Source organism: Aspergillus undulatus, assembly GCF_047715775.1.
Source record: "Aspergillus undulatus strain CBS 261.88 unplaced genomic scaffold BDV17scaffold_109, whole genome shotgun sequence".
NCBI classification, from domain to species: Eukaryota; Fungi; Ascomycota; class Eurotiomycetes; order Eurotiales; family Aspergillaceae; genus Aspergillus; species Aspergillus undulatus.
Window position 1 is genome coordinate 13,114 of NW_027396713.1, and position 24,672 is coordinate 37,785.

General features: G+C 46.3%; 5 protein-coding genes across 5 annotated transcripts; 2 read left to right on the top strand and 3 right to left on the bottom strand.

The window, feature by feature from the left end:
- Window positions 1-6,171: 6,171 nt before the first annotated feature.
- On the bottom strand, window positions 6,172-6,444 carry BDV17DRAFT_296670 (uncharacterized protein; the record flags this gene model as incomplete). Its single annotated transcript, XM_073763346.1, has 2 exons — window positions 6,172-6,238; window positions 6,290-6,444. 2 exons carry the CDS (start codon window positions 6,442-6,444, stop codon window positions 6,172-6,174), a joined length of 222 nt encoding a protein of 73 aa, XP_073609947.1.
- A 5,581-nt stretch (window positions 6,445-12,025) lies between these two features.
- Window positions 12,026-14,991, bottom strand: BDV17DRAFT_297293 (DEAD/DEAH box helicase; the record flags this gene model as incomplete). Its single annotated transcript, XM_073763471.1, has 5 exons — window positions 12,026-12,047; window positions 12,395-12,714; window positions 12,838-13,129; window positions 13,226-13,771; window positions 13,880-14,991. The coding sequence occupies 5 exons, from the start codon at window positions 14,989-14,991 to the stop codon at window positions 12,026-12,028; spliced, it is 2,292 nt and encodes a 763-aa protein (XP_073609948.1).
- A 2,663-nt stretch (window positions 14,992-17,654) lies between these two features.
- BDV17DRAFT_285675 (uncharacterized protein) lies at window positions 17,655-19,619 on the top strand (the record flags this gene model as incomplete). The annotated part of the gene is made up of 11 exons (XM_073760757.1): window positions 17,655-17,670; window positions 17,824-17,903; window positions 18,015-18,107; window positions 18,165-18,245; window positions 18,279-18,290; window positions 18,414-18,475; window positions 18,527-18,809; window positions 18,843-18,918; window positions 18,997-19,064; window positions 19,101-19,151; window positions 19,224-19,619. The coding sequence occupies 11 exons, from the start codon at window positions 17,655-17,657 to the stop codon at window positions 19,617-19,619; spliced, it is 1,218 nt and encodes a 405-aa protein (XP_073609949.1).
- Window positions 19,620-20,313: 694 nt separating this feature from the next.
- Window positions 20,314-21,105, top strand: BDV17DRAFT_278002 (uncharacterized protein). The gene has a single exon (XM_073759485.1). The coding sequence runs from the start codon at window positions 20,535-20,537 to the stop codon at window positions 20,943-20,945; it is 411 nt and encodes a 136-aa protein (XP_073609950.1). The 5' UTR covers window positions 20,314-20,534; the 3' UTR covers window positions 20,946-21,105.
- A 1,070-nt stretch (window positions 21,106-22,175) lies between these two features.
- Window positions 22,176-22,540, bottom strand: BDV17DRAFT_278006 (uncharacterized protein). The gene is made up of 2 exons (XM_073759486.1): window positions 22,441-22,540; window positions 22,176-22,395 (listed from the first exon to the last, which is right to left on the bottom strand). Exons 1-2 carry the CDS (start codon window positions 22,508-22,510, stop codon window positions 22,232-22,234), a joined length of 234 nt encoding a protein of 77 aa, XP_073609951.1. The 5' UTR covers window positions 22,511-22,540; the 3' UTR covers window positions 22,176-22,231.
- Between the last annotated feature and the right edge of the window lie 2,132 nt (window positions 22,541-24,672).

Consider the following 24,672-nt stretch of genomic DNA (forward strand, 5'->3'; position numbering starts at 1 on the left):
GATTTACGCGCAGTCTGGCCGTGGCGCGCCAGGGCCTGAGCTAGATAGCCGTCCGGCTGCCAACTAGCACCCTAACAAGCCCCCTCTATCTGGACCGGATTCCGGTTCACTTCATGGATCCCGATCGTGAGCGATAGTAGTCTGCCCGGGTCCCGGTCTACCAGGTCCCTTACCTCCCGCTAGGGCGTGTAGAGGGCTTCAAGGCGGTCAAGGTCTTCCTGCTATTTCCTGGCCTCTACTACCTATCGCTCAAGCACTAGGTAGTCACAGTAGAGCAGTAGGTGGTATAGATAGATAATATTCTTCTACCAGTAATATATAATATCCTGCCCGAGGAGCTACTTCAGCACCTGCCCACCAGCGCCAAGGTTGCGCAAAGCCAGGCCACCGCGGCATCTATAGAGCTACGGACCACGCAGCATGGGCGCGGTGACCTGTCCAAGAGTCAGGGCGCCCGGGTCTAGCTATTCTATTATTATCTCCCCGCATGATACCTGACCGGCCTCTGGGAGCAGGTCCTACACTATATCCCGTGGTATCCGGAGTTTCGAGGCGCGCGCCTTCTCCTCCAAGGCAAGAACCTCAAGACCCGGTTCCAGGATCCAAGCTAGGAATCCATATACTAATAGTTCTTTATTACCTGGCACAGGGCGCTGAACCCGCTCTTTCTGGAATCTAACTAATTTAATATCACAAAGGAGGTAATTACTCCGGGACAGAGCTTTAACTCCTGGTAGATTTTACCTGCGAGTCAAGAGCCTGTTAGTATCTTATGGCGCTGATACTACCTGGAGTATTTTAGCCAGTAGCTCTATTATTACGCCCGGCAGTTGGGATATCCCCCGGCCGATCCGCTGGCTAACTAGCCAGGATCAGCGCAGGAGGGGTTACCAGCATCTCGCCGCTGTCCTCGGGTGGAGGTACTGATCCCAGCACCAGGATCAGGTTCCCATGCTTTACCGCCTGCTGACCCTGCTGGCCCTGCCGAGCCCGCCGAGCCCGCCGAGCCTCCCAGCGGACCCGACGCGGAAGTTCCAGTTGACCAGGACCCGCCATGGTCAGCTACCAGCTCCCCGGAACCATTAGGTGCCTTACCCCGGCCACCATGGACGGAAGTATTCTACCCCTTGTCCCTTACCCGTGATATAGGGAGCTTAACAATCGAGCCTTACCTCGGCCAGTAGTCTATTCTCCGGCGGCATGGACTCATGTACATGCAACTCTATAATCTTTCCAAAGAGATCTTTGCTGCTAGGGATACCTACCTATTCAGCAGTCGCGCCCTGGATACCCTCTCCCTAGACGCCGGACTGGTCCGTTCCTGGCAGCACATTGGGGGAGCAATCAGCCATACCCCATATACTATCCTGCGGGCGTACCTTTATATAAAAGCCTGCTGTAATACCGCACTGGCTGATAGCTCAAGACATTGTATGGTTGTTAGGAGGAATATCAGGTCAGTAGGGAACTCCTGCAAGTTATCTATACAGAGATAGTTACTCGAAATACCTTGTCAAACCTAGTACAGCCCCGGATAGCGCGGCCGTTACCCTTCTTTCCCTATTAAACCTCGCACTTCCTCTAGTAGCTGCGCTGGAACATTAATCGCCTCTGCCTTGGCTTTGAGCTAGTATATACCCTGCAGCCACACACCGTGGTCTACTAGGAGCATACCCGGGTGATAATAATATTTCTCCGCTACCTTACTCACGTATACAGTAGTAGCAGCGCCCACCTCTCCTATAGCAACAGACTCTGGGTAGACCACCATACCCGACCTCTGGCCAACAGCTCGGATACCAAGCGCATGCAGGAGGGGATCAGGCTCTAGGTCACGCTAGAGTGCTATAGGTTTAGCTAGTTTCTGGACAAGCTGGACTATAAGACTATGACCTTCTGCCTACTATACTATCTATATATAGTATTTAATACCCTAAGTCTCCTGTCCTAATACTTTTCGCGGTATTAACACCTTATTACCGCCCGTGATAAATTTATCCAATTCCAGGATATCTTCAGCTATCTAATCCAGGCACGCGATAACCCTGGCTAGGCAGCAAGGCTACTGGACCTCCTGATTGACTGCTGTCTCCAGGCCTTCCGTCAGGATATCTTCCAGGCGCTAGAAGCTGCTCGCACGAACTAGCCTCTTAGTAAGCGCGGCCTGGACCACGCGGTGCAGGGTTTAGTCCCCCTCATGGTACCTGGCTTCTACCAGGTATTCACGCGTGCCCTGCTCGAGACTAAGTTCCAGTTTATCAGCGGTGCTTCGGCTAGAGTCCGGGATATTAACCTCCTTTTCTTATTCCTGTGGGGTTAGCTAGGCGACGGCAACCATAGTAGGTAGGCGCGGGCAGGATAGGAGCGGAAGCTATACTAGTTACTATACTGCCGGTGCTTCAAGGTAATTACCCAGGTCTTTAGTATCAGCCAGGCACGGGCCTAGCAGGCGTCCCTGTAATATTACTTCGTGTGGACTTACTAGCTCCTACTATATCCAAGCACGAAGCTATTCTGGAGCCATACCACGGGCGCCCTAGGTCAGAATAGCAAGCGGTAGCATAAGCTCTAGGTCTGGTATAGCTACCACCCAGCGGTCTCCTAGTACTATCAAGCACAGCACCCGGGACTAGGTCTTATCCCTGCCGCCTACCTGAACCAGCTCCTGATTACTAGCTGGCGGGCCTATCCGCGACCAGAACAGTTAACCATCGAGCTGCCGGATCTTCCGGATAACGCGGGCACCCCCTTTACTACCCTTAGTACGGCTACAATAGAGCCGTCAACGGTTGCCGCTATCCTGCTACTATCTATCAAGGTCCAGGATAGGCCAGTCCACACTAGTATTATATAATATAACCCGTAGTATTAGTATCTGAGTTACCAGCTCTACTCCCAGACTAGACCAGACCAGGACTACTAGGATCCTAGGTAATTTACTAACTAGCTTCCCTAGTTAAGCGCCCAGGTAGTAATAAAGTTCCGGCAGGAGTATTTAGATATCTAGCTCGCGCGTGACAAGGACCTGCTAATAGTAAAAGAGTTAATCAGGCCTGTGCCTACTATCTTGCTGGTAGAGTATATAGTCTAGCCTCGTAATCTTGAAGATAATTCTAATCCTAAGAATATTAGGGTATATTGCCGGAAGGTCTTCTGTTATTATAAGATAGTCTTTGAGTATAACCAATAGGTTCAGCGCCATGTTAAGAAGTACTATTAATATTATTAGCTCCTCGACGAGGCTACTAAGCACGTGTATCCCAAGAATAGCCCGCAGACCGCTGCTAAGTTCATGCAGCAGCAGGAGCAGGATATTACCTATAGTTAGAAGTACATTAAGGCCCTCTAGCCTGTACTTGGTAAGATATCTATGGCTATAGAGACCTTGTACCTGCAGTTACTATCCTAATATCTAGAGGGGAACAAGTTAGAGCCCTGGCTATATATAATTATTTAATAGCCAAATCCCTTCCCCTCTTCCCCTTCTATATCCGCGGTGGGCTACTATATCAGGAATTATAAGCTTTCCTACTAAATAGTCCTGATCTGTTACCTATAGTAGTTATAACGCGGTGAGTACGCCAAAACAACGCCGGGGAGGCACTCTTGTACTACCAAAGTAATACCAGGTACCTCGTGCAGGGCCCGGGTTCGTTCCTTTGAGTAGTTAATATCAGATCAAGGGAGCAGCCATCGAGCCACTACTATTGAGCTAACAGCAAGCTACAACGGCTATTATATATATTCCGCGTACAATAATTCGCAAGGGGCTGATAATTGTTATGGGGACGGTAATTGTCATGGGGCCGATAATTGTCATGGGGCCGATAATTGTCATGGGGCCGATAATTGTTATGGGGACGGTAATTCGCTTGGGACTCTGCACCATCAATATTATAACCAGCTAACTGTTTTCTATTCTAGCTAATATTAAGCTATAAAGATGAGATATGCTCTACACATAATAACTACTATAGGGACAGTAATTGTCATGTCGGACAGTAATTATTATGGGGGACAATAATTGTCATGGGGCTAATAATTATTATAGGGGATGATAATTATCATGGGGCTGATAATTATTATAGGGGATAATAATTGTCTTGGGGCCGATAATTATTATAGGGGATGATAATTGTCTTGGGGCTAATAATTATTATAGGGGCCGATAGTTCGCATGGGGACGGGCCAGGCCGCTCACGCAAGCTATCTATAACTTTAATCTCTATTGCTATATTAGATTTAAATAGGGCCTGTTGGCTGCCTAGAAATATATCTCAAGATAAATCTCTATCTTTATCATGCGAAACTAGACTGACTCTCAAGTTAATTTAACACCAAGACTTATACTTGTTTACACAGGCTGTAGAACCATCCCCTTAATCTTTACAACAGGCTATATATAGTAAAAGGAAGGAAAGGGTTCTCTACCAGCTTACTGGCTAACTACTAGCTAACTAACAGAGGACAGAAACACTACTAGATTATCTAACAGGGTTATTACTCCCAAGCCTATATAGTAGACAGGTCTAGTCTGATATTGTCTGGGTCTAATCTTATCCAGTAATAGCAGCCTGCTAGTTACTCCGCGTGGGCTCTGCACCTACCCCACGGGGATAGAGAATATAGTATATATTCTATCTCTACCTATAAGTAATTACCTCACAGATAGACTTGGGTCCGTGTCGCCCGTGCTATAGAATCGCACATAGCTAGCCGGCCACGGCCCAGCGTTCCCCTAGTATTCCTGCTGCGGCTGTTCTATACTGACAAGTAAGGCTTTCCTGTCAATAATTATTAATATATAAATAAATTACCTGCTACACGCTCTTTATCCATGCTCTTTGCTGCCTGGTAACTACAAGGTCTCTCGGCCCGCTAGTAATACCCTAGTATTTTCCTGGCGTCCTTGCTGCGGCCTGTCTGCTGTTTCAAGTGAGGTTTGCCTATTAATAATTATATAAGTAAATAACCAGCTATATACTTATTATTACCTGGCGACTGCAAGGCCTCTCAGCCAGATAGCTATAGCCCGGTATTCCCCTGGTATCCTTACTATAGCTATCTGCTCTTTCAAGTAAAGTTTCCGTGGTAATAATTATAAATATATAAGTGAATTACTAGCTACATGCTCTTTATTACTTCGCCACCAAGATAAATAAAGGACCCTGCTTGTATTCCCCCCTCTTCTCTTCCCCCGCGCTTGCCTGATCTTCTTGCCTCTCTTGTTTTTATTTACTATCCTACCTCGCCTCCTTTTTACCACGCTGTTTCCAGACACCTGCCCTGACTACTATAGCTAATTACTATTAACCATGCTATTGGTAAGTTCCGCGTTCCTTTGGCCCTAGATCCAACCGCGATAATAGCGTGAAGGCTAACATGTTTCGCGCAATAGTAATAGCTATCCCTTCCCCTGACCTGTGCCCGACTGCAAACAACGCGCCTAAACCTACAGGCAGCCCGGTATTACCCGCCAGCGTGCCTACTAATTCCCCCCGGAAGAAGAAGAGACGCGAGGAGAAGGAGATAAAGCAGAAGGAAAAGGAAAAGCTGGCAGTAGTTACCCGTGCTCGCGAGCAGGAGCTAAATAACAAGGCCAGTAGGAATACTAATACCGCGAATAGCAAGCCTGAGGTAGCTAGCGTTAGTCTGGATAGTAATAGATTAAATACCTTGGATAATAACTGGGAGACTTTTGCCCCTCCTATCTACCGTGGTTTAACACGCGGTAGGAAGTCTATCCCCGGCATGAACTAGTTAACCTCGCGCCTGACTGCTAATAACGAGCTATTAGTCGAGCCCCGGAAAACCGTGACTGCTGCCAAGCGCAAGCGTCGAGTGCGCCAATCCCGCAATACTGTTAACAATAACCGTGATATAAGCCCCTAGCCCTACCGAGACCCTGAAGGGCTGTATCTACTAACTGGTATCTAGGAGGATAATAATAGTAGCAGGCTCCTCTACCGCGTGCCGTGTCTCTGCTATACCAAGTTTTCGTGGACCGCTGATAACAATAGCAAGCCAACTAGACTATAGACTTACTGCCACTGCTAGCCTGGACAGAAGTACTACCACTATACTTGCCTGGGCAAGTTTTGCGACCTGATCCCGGGACTATTTAAGCACGAAATTATCAAGCTCCAAGAGTACCCTGCTAGCAATACAGATCTAGTCCAGGTAATAAAGGACTGGACATGCCGTGTCAAGACCTTCCTGCGTAAGGTAAACAAGGAGCCTGTAATAAATTAGCTAATATACTCGCTCCTGTACTATATATTTAAGCTACGCAACAAATTCCGACGCGCCTACTGCTATGCTGATCCCCTGCCGCCGTCGGCTAAGATTATGTAGCCTGTGATGGACGGACTGGAGACCGAGGACGGTAATCGTAATAGCGCGGAGGGGGCAGGTAGCCAGGCGGGTAGCCAGGCGGGTAGCCATGGCTAGACTCGCGGTATATCACGTGAGCAAGATAACTATAGCCTGTCGATATTCTATTAGGATAGGATAAAGCCAAGGGGTAATTAATAGATTAGTTTAGAGGCTACCTTGATTTTATATTCTTGCCTGTTCCTGGTTACTACTGCGATATTATCCACTTTTTCCTGTAATATACGTGTAGCATAGCATAGCGTGACCGCTAGGAACCCGCGGGCAAGTTACCAGTTTAGTTAAATATTAAGTAAAGTAATACTATTATAATTCCTTTACCCTAAAGCCTGAATAAGATAGTTATAGTCTTAATCTCTATAGTATAAAACCTGTTATAATAATCATGACCCAAGCACAATAGCCCTTCTCCCTATAGTAAAGGTCCGGGCAAGGTATTGCAGGGCCAGGTCCCGGTATTCCTGCCATGCAGGTAAGGCACTATTGCTAGATAATCTACTACTTTATATAGCAGTCCGGGTCCAGCTCAGCGGTCGGCTGAGAGGGAGGGTAACCAGAGGAGATACTGCCGGGTACCTGTCCCATGGGTATATAGAGAAACCTCAATTTGGCACTAGCCGTGGAAAAAGAAGCCCGGAATAGCATAATCACACACGCGGTAGTAGAAGACATGGCAGTGATAATAATAGATAGCCAGGCAGGGAGAATAAATACAGGAGGTTAGGATAGGTTATATAGCTAGTATTAGTATATATTAAACCATGATTGATTCCCCAAGATATATCTCCGTAGCTTGGCAGGTCAGTACTGAATTATTTATCACCGGCACATTGTTATACCAACAAGCACGTAGTTAGGTATATATATTGTATTTATCACGGGCACGGTGCCCGGAATAAAATATAAAATGTATTAGATTTACCACGGGCTTATATTAACCCGGCACCAAGTTACCATTAACTACCCGGCGGGATGATTCAGGCCATCCAAGCAGTTATTTAATTGCGTGGAAAGCAAGCCGTTTCCGCAGGGAGTTAGGTAGTAGTCCAAACAGTCAAAGTTCATAGCCGTTCATCAGCCGTTAACCAGTCATCAAGTAGCCATCCGGGCAGCCGGCGGGTCGCCGCCGAGTGGCCGTCAAGTGGCCGTCTAGTTGTCAAGCATCCGTGCAGCAGCCAGTCATGTAATCAGCAAGGCAGCATTCAGTTCCAGTGCATTAGTTAACTGTGGCGGTTTGGGGGAACGGAATATAGGTTAGTATATATATATATAATTAGAAGCAGGGTCCAGTAAAGCTATTGTTTCATTACTATCAACCAGTCAGTAACCAGCCGTTCGGGCCATTCAAGGAGATTCCAAAAGCTATTCCAGCAGTTATACAATAACCTGGCAAGCGAATAGTAGCTGTAGTAATTTGAGTAGTTATTTAACCCGCCATGAAGTACCGTCAACTGACTATTCAAGTAGATATCAAGTCACTGTCAGACAACCATCCAGCTGCCATGGAGCAGCCACGAAGCAGCTAGTAAAGTAAATAACAATTTAGCCATCCAAACAGTAGTTTATAAGGTAAGGGCAGCATTTTAGGGGCCGCGATAGAGCATGGGCGAGGGATAGAGATCTACCAAGCCCAGTTCTATATATTTCTACCCTAGATAGATATATCTACCATCAAGCCGCTTCAATATATATTCCTGCAGCTTATCCAGCACCAGGTAGAGAAGGTATAGACAAACTTATTAAAGCAGAAGTTCCAGTAACAGTAGCTATTTAAGCAGCAGCTCTAGCAGCGGTTTATTTCATGGTCAGGGTTTGGATTATCATGGTTCAGAGGCAGGGAGGGTTTAATCTAGCTGCTATTTTATACCAAGTTCATATAACTATTCAGAAGCCAGCTTAGGACCGGTTAAAGTAGTCAAGAAGTTAGCCAAGCAATCAAGGAGTATTAATCAAGCCATGGAGCAAGCCGCCCAGTAAACCGTCGAGCAGCTGTCGGGCATGTATGAACCCAGGAGAACACGAAGGGGATCACGCAGGGTTGAATTCAGGGTAAGGGATTAGATAATTACAGTTTAGAGCGGGTCAGGCCTATTCAGGCCACTATCAAGCTGCTATTGCCCAGCCGTGGGAGTCATTGAGCAACCATCAAGCAGCCATTGAAGTTTATAGATTAACATGCCATTCGATTAATAGCCGAGTAGGCATGCAAGCAGCCATTATGATATGGGCAAGGATCATGACATAGGCCAGGAACAGAGATTCGGGCTATTTTTCCAAGCAATAGAACAAGCCGCCATGACGCTGCCGTCAACTAGCGGATTAGTAGCCGTTCGCAGTGTTCAAGGAGCCATTCCAGGAGCCAGAAAGTCGGCCAGTAGTATAAAGGTTTAGTATCCAGTAAAGGAATTGTTTATCTAGTTATTAGCCCGCCGTCAAGTGTCCGTGGGGTACCTATTATATAATTATAATAACCGAGTTTTATTGGTTCCAAAGATATACCGGGGATATTTAGTCATGGTAATCATATTAATAATATAAAATAAGTATTAGTTCCTTATCCACGAGGTTCCGTTATTTGGTGGATTAGTCCAGCATGGATTTATATATAAATATAAGCCGTACCCGGTTAAGGAGCCGCCAGGACGCCGTCAAGGCACCATCAAGGTACTATTAAGATACTAAAGAAGTAGCTATTTAGTTAGCCAGGAGGTTGGCAGTTTAGTAGCTATTTAGGTAATAGTTTGGCCAGCCATTTATCAGTCATTGACCGGCTATCAGCCCGGAGTTAAGCCGCCGGCAAGCCGCCGTCGAGCAGCCGTCAATCAGCCATTAAACACGCACGTCGGTACGTAGGAAATCATGTAGAGATTAGGCAGGGTTAATTGATGGTAAGGGTTTGGATTATTATGGTTTATAGCAGGTTAGATTTATCCTAACCGCCATGGATCACCTGGTGAGCAGCTGTTAGCCAGCCGTTATTCAAGCCGACAAGCAAGCCGTCGAGCAAGCCGTCGAGCACGCATGAGGGCACGCAGACCATCACGCCGGATATCATGCAGGTTAAATTCATGACAAGGGCTCAGATTATTATAGTTCAGGGTCAGTTAGGTTTATTCAAGTAGTGGTCTAGTAGTTATCAAGCTACCGTTGCCCGGCCATTTGAGTCATAGAGAAACGATTGAACAGCTATTTAAGTTTATAGATTAATGCACCATTCGATTAATTATCAAGCAGCCATGCAGGCAGCCAGCTGTCATGGCATGGGCAAGGAATCGAGATCCGGGCCGGTGTTTGGAACAGCAGTACGAGCCGCCGTGAAGCGGCCGCCAGCCAGTTATTCAGCAATTCAGCAGCCATTCGCGATGTTGCAAAGCCACTCAAGGCGCCATTAAGTAGACCGGTAGCAAATAGTATCAGCAGCCAGTTCAGTAATTATTTATCTGGCCATGAATTCACCGATGAGTACCCCGCGAATACGCGTCGAGCATCCGTTAGTTAGATAGTACGGCCGTGTTTTAGTAGTTCCATCAATATGCGGAGGATATTTAGTTATATAAGTTTATTATAAAGAGCGAGAATTGATCCATTATTGATTAGCCATTAACCTGGCATGAAGTTACCGTTCAGCAGCCACCGGGGCCATGTGAGCCATTTCCGCAGCTATTTCCGCAGGCAGTTGGGTAGTTGTCAAGCATCCGTGAAGCAGCTGGTTCCAGTGCGTTAGTTTATAGCGGTGGTTTGGGGGACAGGAATGTAGGTTCATATATAGATATATATAATTGGAAACAGGGACCAGTAAAGCTATTATTGCGCTGTTATTTTGCTGCTATCTAGCCGTTATTAACCAGCGTGTAACCAGCCGTTCGGGCCATTTAAGGACCAAAGAAAGTCCAGTACCACGTAGAGCAGGTATGTACGAACCCATTAATGCGGGGGTTCCCATGGTAGTAGCCATTGGAGTAGTAGTTCAAGCCGCGGGTTATTTCATGGTTAGGTTTATTCAAGCCGCTATCCAGCCCCCGTTGGCCAGCGATTGGAGACATTGAGCAACTATTTAACAGCTGTCGTGTAGCTGTTGAATAATTATCAAGTATCCGTGACATATCTAGTCATGTAATTAGCAAGGCAGCCGTCTAGTTCCTGTTAGTCCATGGCAGTGGTTCCGGGGAATACAATGGGGGTTCTAACACTATTCTGTTACAGGTACGGGGGGGTACCTCCGCGAAAAAAAGTCTTAGCAAGGGGGGGGGACCTGGGGTAATCCAAGTACCCCCCAAAACTCCCTGGTTTCTAGGAATTAGAACTAGAAAAGTAGATTTTTAGAATCCTTGTGTTCTAAATTACAAGGATATAATAAAATATTCTAGAAATATCTATTATTTGGCCTATAATAGAGGGTAGTAATTTAGCAGGCAAGTTTTGTTAGGGTAAGCCTTGGCAGGCTAGGGGCGGGTAGTCTAGTACTAATTAGGCTACCCAGGTGCCTTAGGTATCTGCCTAGGTCTACTGGAAGCCTCAGGCATCTAGTTCATGCCTTATTTTTAAGGTTTTTTTTCTAAAAAGAAGTATACTAGAATAGTAGGTGGTAACCTAGCTTATTTAAATTTATTATATTAATATACTATTTTATTTATATTCTCTAGATTATAAGCTTTAATTTATACCTAGCTAGACCTTAATAGCTTTTAAAATAAGAAAGTTATATGGCTTTTTACTTTATCTATAGATATATATATATATATATCAAGGGTATGAGTATGAAGTTTCTTGAATATATATATATATATATTAGTAGGTCTCTAGTATCTTAATATTATTTTATATATATATATATTTATTTATAACAAGTCATAGTATTATTTCCAAAATTCCTGAAAGTAAAATCTAAGGATCTATCTTTATTCTTAAATTTAAAGGTTTTAAGCTATTATTTCTATTTAATTTATGAAGATTAATATGGGCCTTATATCCCTAAACCAAAATATTTGAAAATAAAGTAGTATCATCCATAGGTTATTAGGTAAAAACTATAAATATCCTTTTTAAATAATCTTATTAAAAGGTATAGGTAAGAATAATTTTGAATCTATTTCCTAGGCTATCTAGTGGTTCAAAATAATAGTTTTTAAATGTTTTAGAGAGCCTAGCTACTAGTCTATCTATAAAGATTAGAATTATAGCGGTTGGATGGTTAGAAGGCTAAAAACAAAAGAAATTATATTATATAGCTATCTAGGGCTGAATTTTCAGAAACTTAAAAAGATTCTTTGAAAACTCATAAAATAGCTTACTAGCAGCTATAAATTCAGTATCTAAAAACCAAGAAACCTCTAGAAATATTCTAGGGGTTAATTTAGTAGGTAGGGTAACTAAGCTAGTATAGCTTTGTTCTTGTTCCCATTTCCTAACTAAATCCTGGTATTTAGTCAAATAAAGCCACAAATTAATAATTAGGGTTAAATCCTTGCAATCCTGACCAGAAGTATTTTCCAGAAAGCCTTTGCAAACCCTAGTAGGTAGAAAGCATCTATAGCAACAAGAGTCTTGTTTAGGGTCTAATTGAACCCTAAAACTAGCTATTGCTTCTAGATCAATAGAACAATTTTCATGGGTATATTCATCCCTATAGGTTCTAGGGCTTGAACCCATGCGAACTATAGATAAATTAGTAAAAATAAATAAATAAATAAATAAATAAATAAATAAATAAATAAATAAATAAATAAAAAGATAAACAAATAACTTACTAATCCATTCAAAAAAGCATGATAAACATATATTTTTTGAAAAATATTCAAAAGCCCTAGCTAGGAATTCTAGCTCCTGATTGGCCTGCTGATATTTCTGTTGAACTGCCTGCTGAATAGGCTTAAATTGACGCTGCTTGGCTAAGCAGAGGTCACATGCCTGCCAAGACTGGTCACAGGACTCAATAGAACTATTAAAATTCATGGAAATTGGCCGCCGGCGACAGATTGGCTCCGCTAGATATTTCCGGAACTCTTGGCGTTCATGGCTATCCCCTAGCCTTGGGGTTAGTTCTGACTTCCTAATTAGGCAATATGACCACCCTAGTTGCCTAGGGTTCCGGGCAGCGCGGCCAGATTCCTGCATGAAATCTGAGAGGCCATATAAGCCTTCCAGGTGGACTACTAGGTCAACATTAGGGAAATCAAACCCTGCACCAATTGCTAAGGTAGCTAGTAGAACCCTAGCTTGACCACCTACCTGGTTCCCATGGAAACAGCCTAATTCTGCCATTTTTTCTGCCTCTGAAAGATCTGCATGGAATTGAGCAATAGCTAACCCTAGGTATTCTGGCTGGCTTAGGGTTCCATAGAGTTACTTTATTAGCCCCTTGCTCATATAGAAAATGATGGCTTTGACCCTAGAGTTAGCTAATTGCCCATGGTGGTCCCTTTCAAAAGTAGCCAGGAACTCCACTAGGTATTTGGGGTAGTCGCGGTTGGCTAGGGAACCAGGCATGTGAATCACGTGATAAGCCATGTTTGGTAAGGTCAAATTCGCTCTAACCCTAGGGATTTCCCTAGGGAAATGGTCTAGTCGGACTATTTTCAAGAGCTCTTGCTCAGCTGCATGGCTTAGGGTTGCTGAACTAAACACCATGGGAACTGGAACCCTAAGCACGTGATCTACCCGAGTCATGAGGGTTCGGTAATGCTTAGTAAGCGGGATCAGGTGACATTCATCCCCGATAATATGCTCAATTTGACCCCTAGCAACCATGGTATCCAGGAACCCCTGAAACCGCTGGGTGGAAACATGCTCAATCTAAACAATGACTAATCTAGAGCTAGAAAAGTCACATGACTCATCCCATTCTATTGGCTGGAGCCCTATCGCAGCTGCCTTAGTCATCAGATCTAATTTCAATGAAATTAGGGGTGAAATAATGACCAAGGACCTATGGGTTACTAGACTAGCTAGTAGCAAGAATAGGGTAGTTTTGCCAGCAGCTGTTGGTAAGATTACTAATAAGTATGGTAACTTGCTTAGTAATAGGTAAAAGGCCTCATGTTGAAGGCTTCTAAAAATAGCCTCCTGATCCTGCAGAAAATCCTGCAAAATAGCCTCTAGAACACTAGAATCTAGCTTAGGTAAGCTAGAACTAGGCAGGCGGTCAAGCTGAAGCTTTTGGAAGGCATCTAGCTGGCTAGAACTAGCTAGCTGAGGTAATGGGCTCTGATTAGCCAGGCCAGATCCATAGAGGGAGAGGTATTCATGGAATTGACCAATAGAAATGGGTGTAGCCGGAGGCCTTGTGTTACCAACCCTAGGCATTTTGAATTGCACTATCGGCTGGGAATTTGGCAGGCTAATCCCTCTAGAATCCGTGGTTTCTTGGGCAATAGGGTTGCTAGGAGCCATGGTTGCCTGGGTAACTAGCTGGCTAGGGTAGAATAATAACCCTAGAGGCAATTGACTAGGGGCTAGCCCTAAAAAAGCATGCCAGCGTTGACTAAACTCCACCATGGATGCCTGATGATCTGGCTTGATGCCTTGAAAACTAGCCAATTGCCTGCCATAATAACATAATACAGTGTCACGTGAATGGTGCATTTGTGTTGCAGCTAGGGCTTCCATGTTAAATAGCTCATCCTCATCATTACCAAAATCGGCCAGTGGGTCCTCCTTCAAGCTATAGCGAATGAATGCCTGGGTAATTTGGCGCCAAGAAGCAATAGAGATCTTTTGACCTAGGATCCTTAGGGTTAGGGACCCTAGGGTTCTAGATAGCTGTCTAGAAGAGATCACGTGACCATTTGCTATATTGAAAAATAGTAGAAAGTCATTATAAGGTAGGTTACCCTTCAGATTCAGGGTTAAAAATGCCTCAAATGGTCGAATGGCTGCTAGGTAGACTAGGACCAAATAGGAAATTGATTCAGGTAGGACCCTAATAGAGTTTGAGGCCATATTTGCCCTCCAAAAGTTTTTTGAATAGGCTAGCTGAATCAGGAATAGCCTTGTTTCAGGGTCCAAATAGAGGTTTCTATTGGTAGTAGATGAATTGCGCCACATGACCTGGTTGATTTCGGTACCACGTGCAGGGGCCCTACTAGTCATGTGACATAGAGCTAATAGGGTGCGAAGGAACCGGTTTGATAGGGTTAAATATCTAGAAACCCTAGTTTCATTGATCTGAAACCCTGAGCTAGTTTCCTGGAACCAATCATGGATATTTTCTGGTTTCAACACATGGTCTATTAATAGATCCTTGGCAGTAGTAACACAAGGGGTCTGTAGTATAGAGAACCCATTGGTAAATTCATTGATGACCTCTGAATCCGCCAATAGCTCTAGGGTTAGGCCAGAATCATTGAATTTCTGGTAGTTCTGGAGCCCTAGAAATAGCTCATTGGCTAGATCACGTGATAGCTCATGGATTGAGCGAATTAGAAGCATCTGGAGGCTTGTTTTAGAAACCCTAATATTGCGGTATTTCAGGATTTCTGGGGCAACTAGGCTGACCTCCCCTAGCGAGGTATCATTCCTAACTAGGAATAGCGCGACATTGCGTAGGGCTAGCACGTGACCCATAGGGCTTTCAGATCGAGCCATGAACCAATTAGTCATCCATTCTTGAAAGAATGGGACCATTTCATTGGCTGGCTCATCCATATTACTATGGTAATTAGCCAAAAATAGTATCCGGTGGGTCTTGATCATAGCTGAATAGATCTGACTAATCACCCCTATATATTTAAAGCAATCACGCTTATAGTCCCGTGAATAGCAGGCCAGAAATGCATGAATGGGTGTTGTCATTGGCTGGGTGGTCCTGGTCTCCACTAGATCTAGGGCTAGCTCTAGAACGGCCCTAGATCCATGACTCAGCAATTGCTCTTCATTGGCTAGTGTTGGCCGGGCAACTACCTCCATAGTAGGCAGGTCAATATCATCATCATTAGATGACTCATCATCTGAATCCTCCAGGTAGTCATTCCATGAAGGTAGATCCTTGGAACTAGGATAGTTCTCTAGGGTAGTTACTAGGGTTGCTGGGGCAACCATAGAAAGCTTATTGAGTAGCTTGCTTAGGTCATCAAGCTGCCTAGTTAACCTTGGATCTAATTGGTAGAGATCCACTAGTGTTGCTGAACCCTTATTGATTGCTTGGTAGGAATTCAATAGAAAGATGATCTAAGCCCTAAAAATAAGAGCATATTTTTTCCTTGACTCTTTATTTTGAAGGGCTTTAAATGGACGAATCGTAGGCTGGCTCGGGCTGAATGTATTAAGGATCTGCAAGGCAGGCAATGAGATATTTTAAATGCCTATTTGACCCTGAAATAGCAGGCGGTCAATCATAGCAGAAAGGCAGCTAGCCTGAATAGGGTCAAAGTCATTGAATAGACCTTCTAGCTCACTAGAATCCTTCCCATTCAAAAAGGTAGGGTATTTAGAAAAGCTGTGGAAGCTATGGCTTTCATAGGTAGCCCCTATAGATTCAATGACCCTGTCATTCCTAATAGTCCTTATTTGCGCCTGATACTGATCCCTAACCCTCATAGCTAGGTCATGTGACCTAGGGGGGTCGATCCGCTGGCGGTGTTGCTCTGGTTCAGGGTTTGGGGTAGACATAGATTCGGGCCTAGGTCGTTTCTGGCTAGAATTGGGGTTATTAACCCTAGAGCTAGTTACCTGGGTAACCAAGAAAATATAGGCTTGATTTTCTAGGGTTTGAATAGGCCATTCTTCCCATTTTGCATCCTGAGCCTGCCAGCCAATAATATTATGGGTAATTCGAATATGTTTTCGAATATATTCCAGGCTTAGTTTTGCAGTATTATATAAGCAACAGCGAAATCCTGGCCTAGGTCACCCTAAGGCTTGAAATGGCTGAATAGGGTGATCCTCTAGAATTCTTGCATGGACCTTTTGTAGGGATTCCAACCCTAATCTAGCTAGATCTAGGGCTAGATCTAGCTCATGATGTTGCTTGGTCACGTGATCATGAATCCTAGAATAATGGAGCGCGATCTGGTGATCCCGGCAAGCAATAAAGCCATAGTTTTCATAGAAAACTAGGTATTCCGGTAGTGTTGCCATGGTCATAGAAATAGTAGGATTGCCAGGGTAATAATAGGAGTAATATAAGTAGGAATACCAGGTTTTTTTTTGGGTTTGTTTTTATATATATTTTTTTGGTAGTTGGCTTGATCTTTGGTAATAGAAAAAAGAAATTTAAAATATATATCTTTTGAAGATAATATACTTTAAATTGTAGTTTTTACAGAGAACTACTAAACTAATAGAGTATTTTTTGCAGGGAAAACTCTAGAAAAAACCAGCTAAACTAGTAGAATTGGTAAAGATACTTCGCCCTATACTACCAATCTAGATACTAGGGTTAAAAAGATAAATCAAGGGCAATCCTAGAGTTTAGAGCTTAATAATACTAGTAAATAGGAGTATAGCTTGAAAATCCTAGCAACCTAGCTAGTAAGCAGGAGAGTAGAAAGATAAAGAAAGGAATAGAGGGAAAATAATAATAGAAAAAATAAAAAGAAAATTGATAGATAGGTATATAAATATATATTTTGGTGGGTATATTGGTAGATATATTGGTAGGAATGTTAGTAGGAATATTGGTATAGGTAATAGATGAAATATTGGTTGAACCGCTGGTAGAATTATTGGTAGAGAAGGGGGGGAATAGGTATTAAATAGTAGAAATAATAGGTAATAGAGTTAGGAGATAAGCGGATTTCAAATTAGGTAGTAATAATAGTTAGGGTGGAGTTAGGCAATAAACAGGATTAAAATTAGGCAGTAATAGTAATTGGGGTAGAGATAGGCGATAAATGGATTTAAGATTAGGCAGCAGTAATTATTAGGGTGGAGTTAGGAGATAAGCGGATTTAAGATTAGGCAGCAATAATTATTAGGGTGGAGTTAGGAGATAAGCGGATTTAAGATTAGGCAGCAATAATAAGTAGGGTGGAGTTAGGAGATAAGCGGGTTTAAAATTAGGTAGCAATAATAGGTAGGGTGGAGTTAGGAGATAAGCGGGTTTAAAATTAGGTAGCTAACCCACAGGCAGCGGGGAATATAACTCACATGTCTCCAGGGTTTGGTTGCTAATTCGCTGGCCAATCTTGACATGGCTCCAATTTCATGATTAAGGTGCCTGTAGAATTAGTTGAGTGCTAGAGCTGAAATTTTTACTAGAGATAGATTAGCCACTTAATTATTAAAATCTCAAGTTTTAGACCCTATAAGCGATCGCTGTAGCCATGGTGTTAAGCCAAAGTCGGTTAGGGTTAATATCCAGATTTGATGGGGAGCCACAAGAATCGCTATATACAAAGTTAATAGATTATTTTTCTTGCAAAGAACACGATTAGAACCTAACCCAGCAAGGATATTAGCTATTCACTATCTGTTAGTCTAGTATTAATATAGAACACCAGATCTTTCAAAAGATTCCAAAGCTGCAGATTATAATCTGTTTACAATGCAAACATGCTGTTCATCCCAGGGAGGTTAATACCTATCTCCAGAAGAAGTATTATATCAAGCCACAAGATAGCACGCCCATTGCCCAGGCCATTGCAAGATAGGATGATATTATCCAGCACCCAGATAATGTCTAGATTCCCCGGGTATTAGACTATCCACTGCCTGTTATTCCTATCTATAACAATAGGCTATTATGCCAGAAAAGCCATGGCACCACTCCATGCATGGTGATTACCACCAGTATCAAGTCCATGCGGAACCACTGGAAGGAAGCCCATGGATAGACCCAGCACTGGTATTATAGCGGGATTCCGGCAGTAGAGCAGCGGGAACAACAGGTCCAGCTCCAGCAGTCATTCCGCATGGTTGCATGGTAGCAGGTATTCCTATCACGGAAGAACTCCCATTTAGTGCGCATCCGATCGCAAGACCCCATGCCCGATGAACCCCCGGCCCCGGCTAATACGCGAGAACAGATCGCCGCCGAGATCAAGGCCCGGGCTGCTGCGGATGACCAGGAGGCTGCCAGCTAGGCTGTCCAAGCTAGGGAACTGCAGGATGCTAACCCATGGCTGCGGATGACCCGGTGGGCGTGGTATCTAGCTAAAGACTAGATTGATTATCAGGATTTACTGGACGTGGTTAGCACGCCGGATCCCGAGCTGGAGGACGCCGTTGGCCGCGCCACGCGCGTGGTCTGGGATACCATGGAGCAGCTGGCCCGCCGCAGCCAGCATACCGTGCAGCATTGCGGCAACGGCATCCGCATGGCCGCCGTCAGCACTGTGCCTAACCAGATACCGCACCAGCCACTGCGGGCGTACATGGACGAGACAAGTATCCAGGACCACGTCTGGCCGTGGCAGCAGATCTTGTTATTCATTATCCGCACGCAGACCGACTGGCCATGGAAGAAGAAGCCCGGATACGTCATGACCACGCGGTAGCGGAAAACATGGCAGAGACTATGGCAGCTTGCCATGCAGGCAGGGCAAGGGCCGGGGCTGCAGGACGCGCAGAGCGCGCAGGACCCACGCAGTAGCCCCGATCCCATGGAGATAGATAACAAGCAGCCCGCCCGGATCTAGCGGTTTATCATGTCCCCGCTCGAAACAGCATGCTTGGAGTTTTGTATTGAGCTGTTGAACCAGAAGATCAAGGTTCACGAATATAAAAGCCTGTTGGTTTGCGCCATAGCCATGCTCGGCCGCGGGGAGAAGGCATGGCTAGGCCCCGAGAGCTACCCGCCCATTATTTCCCGGGTATTCAAGGTGGCCCGCTTCATGGTCGTGTAGAAGGCATTATGGCTAGATCCGCAGTATCTAGAGATTATCCGCATGTAGGCAGCTGCTGCAGAGCAGGGGTCGTGGACAGGAGATACCGCAGATAGTGATTTAGGGTTAATCATGGAGGACAAAGGATTTGCCGAGGGATTAGATATTATATTATCCCCCCCATCTAGCCTGGAATCCAGCCACGCCATGCCCATTGGCCGGACCCCCCGGACCCAGCGGATGCCATTCCAGGCCGGCGTGGACTGGATGGTGCAGAAATTCATGGTCCGCGGCCAGCATGGCCCCGTGGAGGTGTTGTTAGATTGGCGCACATTTAGCTTGAAGATCTATTACAATACCACCGCGCCAGGGCACGTGACGTGGATAGGGCAGGAGCAGCAGCTATATAAAAACATGAATTTTACCATGGGCGAGTTTCGGGGCTTCGTGCATGGTTTAGTCTAATCAGCCCGGGAGCTAATAGCCGGTTTATTATGCGAAGCTGATCCTGATCGGTGGCCCGCCATCCCGTGGAATGTATTATTCGACAATCCCACTGAAGCCACTCCCGGCTGGAGTTTTTTGCAGGATCAGCGGACAACATGGCCCGTGGCCGGTTAACATTAGCTGGTGGACTAGATTGCGCAGGAGCCCGCTGTTACCCGGGTATTTACCACGCAGGCTGAGGTCAGCGGCAACAAGATCCAGAAGTATTTCCAGCAGGTAGCCCGATTCAAGGAGAAGCTGGCAGTAGCCGTGCATGTCACCAGCGGGGCACCGGCGCGGGCCCCCGAGCTGTTAAGCATCTAGCATGTGAATACCGAGACCAACATGCGCCGCAATATATTTGTAGAGGATAGGATAGTAGTAATGGTAATAGTATACCACAAAGGATTCTATGCCAGCAATGACGTCAAGATCATCCACTGATATTTGCCGCGGGAGGTAGGAGAATTAGTGGTATAGTATTTATGGCTAGTGTTGCTATTTATACGCCAGCTGGCCGTGACATGGCGGCAGATGACTGCCGCAGACCCGCCCCGCCACTGCGCCGGGGCACCGCCGGGCAACTACCGCAGCCCGTATATATAGGGCCCCGATGTGGGCAGCGGCCGGGAATGGTCCAGCGAGCGATTGCGGGAGGTGATGAAGCGGGAGACCGGGACAGGGATCGGGATACAGCACCCATTGAATGTGGCTAATTACCGGGATATTGCCATCGGTATTAGCCGCCGATTTTTACGCCCGTCCAGCGCATTCCCCAACAACGCCCAGGCCGAGCAGGAGCAGGAGATAGCTGGTATCAAGGCCGATGAGGATCCAGATAGGATCGGGAATATTACAGACGAGCAGGCCGGGCATACCCCCCATGTGGCCGGCATGATATACGGCCGGCAGACCACCGAATTCGATGGCAGTACGGCCACACGGCGGCTGAAGTTCCGGGTATCCAGCACCGATTGGCATCAATTTTTAGGGTTCCAGGGCGAAGTTAGCCCCGTGCTTGGTAAGCGGGTTAACCTGTGGGAGGAGCAGGCGGTTGACCACCAGATCCAGCGGCGGGCGCAGCTGCAGGCCATGAACATGGAGCAGGTGTTGCAGCGGATGACCGGCCGGGAGATCACATTCCGCGGGATCCAAGGACCGGCCATCAAGGCTATCCAGGATGGTGCCAGCCCCATAGTAGCTATCATGCCCACCGGGGGTAGGAAGAGCATGTTATTCATGCTGCCTATATACGCGGCCCCCGGGGGATGTACGATTGTAGTTATACTGTTGATTTTATTATAGGCTGATTTAATGAAGCGGTACCACGAGCTCGGGATCCAGTATATATCATGGGAAAGCCGCTGTCCGCCGGATAAAGCCACTATTATATTAGTCACGCCAGAGTCCACGGAGAACCCCGATTTCTACACGTTTTTAAACCGGCAGCGGTTAATGCGGCGGCTGGACCGGATTGTTATCGATGAATGCCATGTTATATTAAACCAGCAGAAGGATTTCCGGCCGGCCATGGCCTGGCTTGGCTGGTTAGTCAGTGCCTAAACGCAGATAATGTTTTTGACAGCGATATTGCCGCCATCCAGCAAAGCCATGTTTATCCACCGGATCAAGCACCAGGCCAGCGAGGTGGGTATATATCAAGCCCGCACCAGCCGGTATAACGTGGCATACCGGGTGTTCCGGCTGATATTGCCCCGCGGGGTCCCCCGGGAGCCACACTAGTGGTTAACCCGGCCAGAAGTATTGGATTTCATCCAGGAGCGGATCCGCCAGGCCCAGGCTGGCCGGGTAATCATATATGCCAATATTAAGAGCCAGGTGGAGGCCATCAGCCGGGAATTATAATGTGAGCTGTACTACAACGAGGTGCTAGACCGGGCGGGGGTGATGTAGTAGTTCCAGGAGGGCCAGGCCCGGGTGATTGCTGCTACTAGTGTATTGGGGATGGGGATTGACATTCCCGATATCTAGTGTATGATCTATATTAGCCGGCCACGGACGTTGCTGGATTATGGGCAGGAGAGCGGGCAGGCTGGGCGGGATAGATTGGCCAGCGAGGCCGTGATTATCTATCTGGACGGGTAGGACAACCCAGATCCATGGATCGACCGGGTATCCGAGGCTAATTTCGAGCGGGTATAGCAGTACATGGAGGTGGTAGAGGGGACCGGGTGTCGACGGTATGTATTAGATTAGTACTTGGATGGGACGGTGGACGGATACACACGGCAGCAGTGCCAGGATATTGATGCGGGGGAGTTACCGTGCGATGCATGCGATCCCGATTGGGCGGCCCATGAACTGCCAGCCAGCCCCCCATTACCAGCATCGAGCGCGGCCAGCGCGGCCAGCCCGTGGGAGCCAGCGGGTGACATGGATCTGCTAGATCCGATACATATCAATACACGCCCAGCCCGTGGTATAGCCAACCCAGGGTTAGGGTTAGGGCTTGATCACGCATCCCGCGTTCCCCGCGCCGAATCCGTGGAATCTGATGAGTCCATCATGTCCCAGGTGCCCTGACAAGCATCCAGTCAGCCAGTGTTACAGCTAGCCAGCGGACCGCCCGTTCAACAGCCCGTTGCCCGCGCCGTATCCGTGGAATCCGATGAGTCTATCATGTCCCAGCTGCCATTTTCAGCGCTGCCAGCCGCCCAACCAACCGTCCAAGAAGCAAGCCAAGTAGCCAGCCAAAGACCCAGCCAGCACAGCCAACACAGCCAGCACAGCCAACACAGCCAGCACAGCCAACACAGCCAACCCAGCCAACACAGCCAACACAGCCAACACAGCCAACCCGCTCCGCCATGCGCCAGCAGCAGGCGGCCATGCAGGCCGGGATCGACCATGAATTCATCGAGCGGGAAGCCCGGGCGTGGCTGAACCAGTGTTATATTTGCACCACCGCCGGCCGGGACGGGGACCATGAGCTGTATTTGTGCCGGCACCCCGACAGCCACCCAGCCAAGCAGTGGATAATCCAGGTGCGCAGCGAGGTGGATTATATCCTGTTCCAGAGTTGTTATTTGTGTGGCATGCCGCAGTCGATATATTTCGGGTAGAAGGCGGGGCACCAGTGCACATGGCGCGGCGCGTTGATCCCCATGATTGCCAGGATGTTGCATGGACCGCAGGGGGTGGCCATGCAGGATACATGGAGGCAGTATTTGCAGGGGCAGATAGTAGAGGGCCAGGTGGTGTTTCCCCAGAAGGCCCACCGGCGGGAAATTAAACCGCACGTAGTTGATATCCATGATATCCAGTCCATCGCGGCGTTTTTCGGGCAGGGGGCCCAGGATAGAGCAGGGGTGGAGGTACAGGCTATGTTTTATTAGTTGCGGCGGGTTTGCATGGAGGTAGAAGTTGAGCAGTAGTAATAGAGTTAGGATTATCACCCAATAGAACGTCCATATTCCATCCAGTAGTAGATATTGTAGTGGATATTGTAGTGGATATTGTAGTGGATATTGTGTATTATATAGTAATATTGCGGCAGGCATGCTGGTGAGCAACCGGCGCGTGGCCAATATCAGGGTTAGGGTTAGCGTAATTGTCGTCAAGTAGATATCCAAGTCACCGTCACGGTAGCGTTGAATAGCCGGTCAGCAGCCAGCGCCCATTCAGATATTAGCCAGTTACCCGCCGAGCAAGTATCAACAAGCGATTAAACCGTACCAAGTGGCCGGCGAGGGCCCGGCGGGGAGCCGTTGCATGTCCGGTGCATTGCAATACATGACCAGCAGCCATCGAGTCAAGATCACATCGCCAGCGAGATGCCGGCGGGGACATAGCGGGCAACAGGCGAGATGCCATTGCATAGCTATCAGTTGTATTAGGCCCGTTATTAACCAACCAGCCGGGAAGCAGCTAGAATAGAGATATATTTATGTCAATAGTAATAGATATAGCACGCGATAATCAGTAACCCGGCGCATAGAAAGCACGTTACCGGCAAGTGCCCATTTAGTGCCCAATAAACCTAGCCAGTAATCATTCAAAGCCATGCATCAGGCATTAAGCAAGCAGTAAATACTATATAGAGGAGCATTATTATACAGCCATTAAACATGCATCGCACTGCCAGCATAGTCCTAGCGATTGACTGGCGGATAGTGATTATATACGCATCAAGCCCATTTAAATAATTATCCAACACCCAGTCAAGAAAGCAGTCCAGTGTATTTTCATGCAACCAATAAAAAGGCATGAATCAGCTACCCAGCAATTATCAAGCAGGCAGCGGATTGCCAGCGTATTACCAGCGGGTAAGCAGGCATAAACTCCATTCAGATAATTACAATGTAACCAGTCAAGGAGGAAGTCAAGCAGCCATTAAGTTGGTAGCATATAAGAAGCAATAAGCCAGCAAGTATAGATAAAATAGGTAGTAGCTATTGGTTACCCACCCAGCGGTTATCAAGCAGCCAGCGAATTGCCAGCGTATTACCAGCGGGTAGGCAGGCGGTAGCCAGCAAAGAGCTATAAAGCTATTCACATGATAATCAGTCCAGCAGGCAGTCCCGACAAGCAGGTATTTAAGCAGGGATTATATCATGGTTAGGGTTTAGATTATTTGAGTATAAAGGAGGGCAGGTTTATTTCATAGGACGGTTAATTATAGCAGTCAAGCAGGCAAGCAGGCAGGCAGGCAGGCAGGTATTCGACAACAAAGTATATAGTTAAATATATATATCCAGCAGGCAGGCAAGCCATGGAGGCGTGCAGAGCATGTAAATCAATAGTTTAGTATATTAGCAGCGATTCAGTAGTAGTTCATGTAGTAGATCAAGCAGGGATCTGTCCATGGTCAGGGTTAGGAATGAATTGAGCAGGCAGGCAGGCAATTCAGCCGGGTATCTATATATATTAAATCATTATTTATTACAGATATTTATTAACCAGGAAGTACAGCAGGTAGTTTAGAAGTTTAATATATATAGTTCAGCCGACACGCATGGATTCAGATATATATATAGTAGCGACAATCAGGATACAGGCGCGCAGGCAGGGT